Source organism: Aplysia californica, unplaced genomic scaffold, assembly GCF_000002075.1.
Source record: "Aplysia californica isolate F4 #8 unplaced genomic scaffold, AplCal3.0 scaffold01611, whole genome shotgun sequence".
Lineage (NCBI taxonomy): Eukaryota > Metazoa > Mollusca > Gastropoda > Aplysiida > Aplysiidae > Aplysia > Aplysia californica.
This window is the reverse complement of record NW_004798881.1, coordinates 28,175-30,807: the sequence shown is the minus strand read 5'-3', so window position 1 is coordinate 30,807 and position 2,633 is coordinate 28,175. Positions and strand designations below refer to the sequence as shown.

General features: G+C 38.5%; 1 protein-coding gene across 1 annotated transcript in view; it reads left to right on the top strand.

Moving 5' to 3' along the window:
* Positions 1-1,386, top strand: part of LOC101849027 (solute carrier family 52, riboflavin transporter, member 3-B) — a gene marked incomplete in the record, with an annotated part of 29,848 nt that extends 28,462 nt beyond the window's left edge. Inside the window, 1 exon segment of the mRNA XM_013090873.2 lies at positions 22-1,386. Coding sequence (XP_012946327.1) covers positions 22-216 — 195 coding nt within the window.
* Positions 1,387-2,633: the final 1,247 nt, after the last annotated feature.

The following is a 2,633-nucleotide window of genomic DNA, read 5'->3' as shown; positions in this document are numbered from 1 at the left end:
TCCCCCCTCCTCCCCCCTCAGCTCACCGTGTGGGTCCTAGCCACCCTATTCCTCATCTACGCCAAAGTCTGCGTGGCCGGTGTGCTGAGAGAGAGTGGGCGGACGGCCCTCATCTGGGCAGGCATCTCCACACAGGTGGGCTCGCTCATCGGAGCTATCGTCGGCTTCCTTCTCGTCAACGAGTACCAGGTGTTTCAACAGGCCAACTACTGCTGACCTATTGACCTTGGACGTGTCGTCATGTAAGGTCACCACCGAATCGATGACAATGACCGTGACCTTCAGAGAGTTATTTGGATGACGGAGAAAGGAGGCTGAAGAGGAATATGGTGCAAAATCGCTTTTGTGGGCGGTTGGCGGGTGCTCTGCTGTGGTTTGCCTCTAATCTTCTGGTGCTCATATGACCTTATGCAGTTGCGAGCACCGTAAATCCCTCTACTAAAACTAAAAAATCGCTTTTTTACTTTTCAAAATCTCTCTTCACCTTTACTACAGAAATGCTTGTATAAATGAGATCTCATTTTATAAATGAGAACGCTTTTGATGTCTTTCTCATAAAGTCAAGATCTCTTGAAAGTTACTTTGGTGTGAACGGGGAATATATCTCAAGAGCACAGAGGAAAAACGATGGTAGTCACAAACTGGAAATTGTGAGGGTACCAATTTTAAAAGCTTGTGGATTCAGAACCTTATATTCGTCTGACTTATGGTTTATTGTTAAGTGTTGTTAAATGAAAAATCTAACAACAATTATCAACCAATAGTTGAACGGAAATACAGTTATGAGTCGACAAGCATTCAAAATTGGTATCCTCACGATTTTCAGTTTGTGACTACCGTTGTTTTTCCCCTGTAGTCTTCATATATATACCTTCGTCCGTGTCCGTAATATTCTGGTTTGGAAAGTCTGAATGGATTCCTGTCAGTGAATGAAATATTGTTTGTTACTGTACTGTACAACTTTATTAGTATTTTCTCTATAGAGGGACCGGGCATCTACCACTTTGTGTTAAAAACTTGAAGTCTCTATACTAGCTGTAGAGTCTAATCATGATGAAAAAACTGGCATGATAAAATGTTTTAGCTTACTACTTGACTTCATGGGATGTGTCTTTCTCTATATACATCTCACCTTGCTTTCATATGATGTGTCTTTCTCTATATACATCTCACCTTGCTTTCATGTGATGTGTCTTTCTCTATATACATCTCACCTTGCTTTCATGTGATGTGTCTTTCTCTATATACATCTCACCTTGATTGCATGTGATGTGTCTTTTTCTTTATATCCACTGCTCAGTATAAGACTTGGTAACACGTCACTTTTCAAAATGTGAGGCAGCGTGGTGGAATCAGGTTCTCGTCAATTTTGAGACATGTAGAGTAATTGGTATCATCTTAAAGCTTGTTCACTTGTCTTTATTTGAATTAAAAAATATCCTTTTTTTTTTAACACAAGTCGAGATATTTGCAAATAAAGGAGGTGGTGGTCACCTCTTTTCAGAGGTAAAATTAGTGAGAAAATGGCTGCCAAAGATTAGTTATTTCCTAAGATTAAGAGTCCATGGTAACTGAAAATTTACATTTTTTGTGCCTTTAATCAACGTTTTTCAGAAAAATCCTCATAGAAATGAGTTCTTTAATGAGCTTGAAAGGTGTTCAGCAAAAAAACGAAAATTTGATAAAAATTCACAAACCTGCGGAAAAATACAAGTTTCTTCACTTTAATTATTTTGACGAGAGCCTGATTCCGCCACGCTGCCTCACAAATGTCGTATGGTGGAGTCGTACACTAAACCATCGATATATGACACTCTTACCCCGGAGAGAAATTTCTACCCTTGGTTGTTCCTCTCTAGAGAGAAACGGTAGCAGATAACGTCTATCTGTATCTGAGCTGTGATTGAGGGAAACTCTTTGACGTCTTCGATGAGACAAATTTAAACATTCCATTTCCTCATGTCTTAGTTGCTAAGGTTCGTGACCTCATCATGTCTCAAGTGTTAAGCTCTTTTTGCTCAATGTCTCAAGTGTTTGATAAATGTTCCATTACCAGTCTTGCCGATTACTCTAATAAAATCGTAGCATTCCCATTTAATTTTTTTTCTCCTTTTGGCAAATGGAAGAACTCCACAGATTTGCATGGAATGTGATTTCTAAAAATAATTTCTATTTCCATAGGTCATACGCAACTTGTCATAAATTGTAAATGATATGAAAAAAGGCATTTTTATTCATGTTTATTTTTCGTGTAGTTGAAATTCACCTTTATTTTCAATGACTGATTCATATTGTAATCTGAACCTACTGGGGTTTTGGAGACTCCAGTTTTTTTTCCCCCTAACTCTGATTTTTAAGTAGGATTCTGAGAGAAAAACTTCTATTTTTGGTCATGGAGGGTTTGCAGTTCTATATTATTGCCACTTGTCTCAAGTGTTTGCTAAATGTTCCATTTGCTTATGTCTCGAATGTCGGAGATTATTTCGATCTACCATTTTCCTTTTTTTCTCCGCTTGAAATGGTAAATCTTAGCCAAATGCAGTTGTCTTGTCCTCCGTCTTTTGACACTTTTGTGTAGGAAGAGTTCATTTGATTGAACATAGAGAAACTTGATTGTCAGTCTGTTCCCCCCC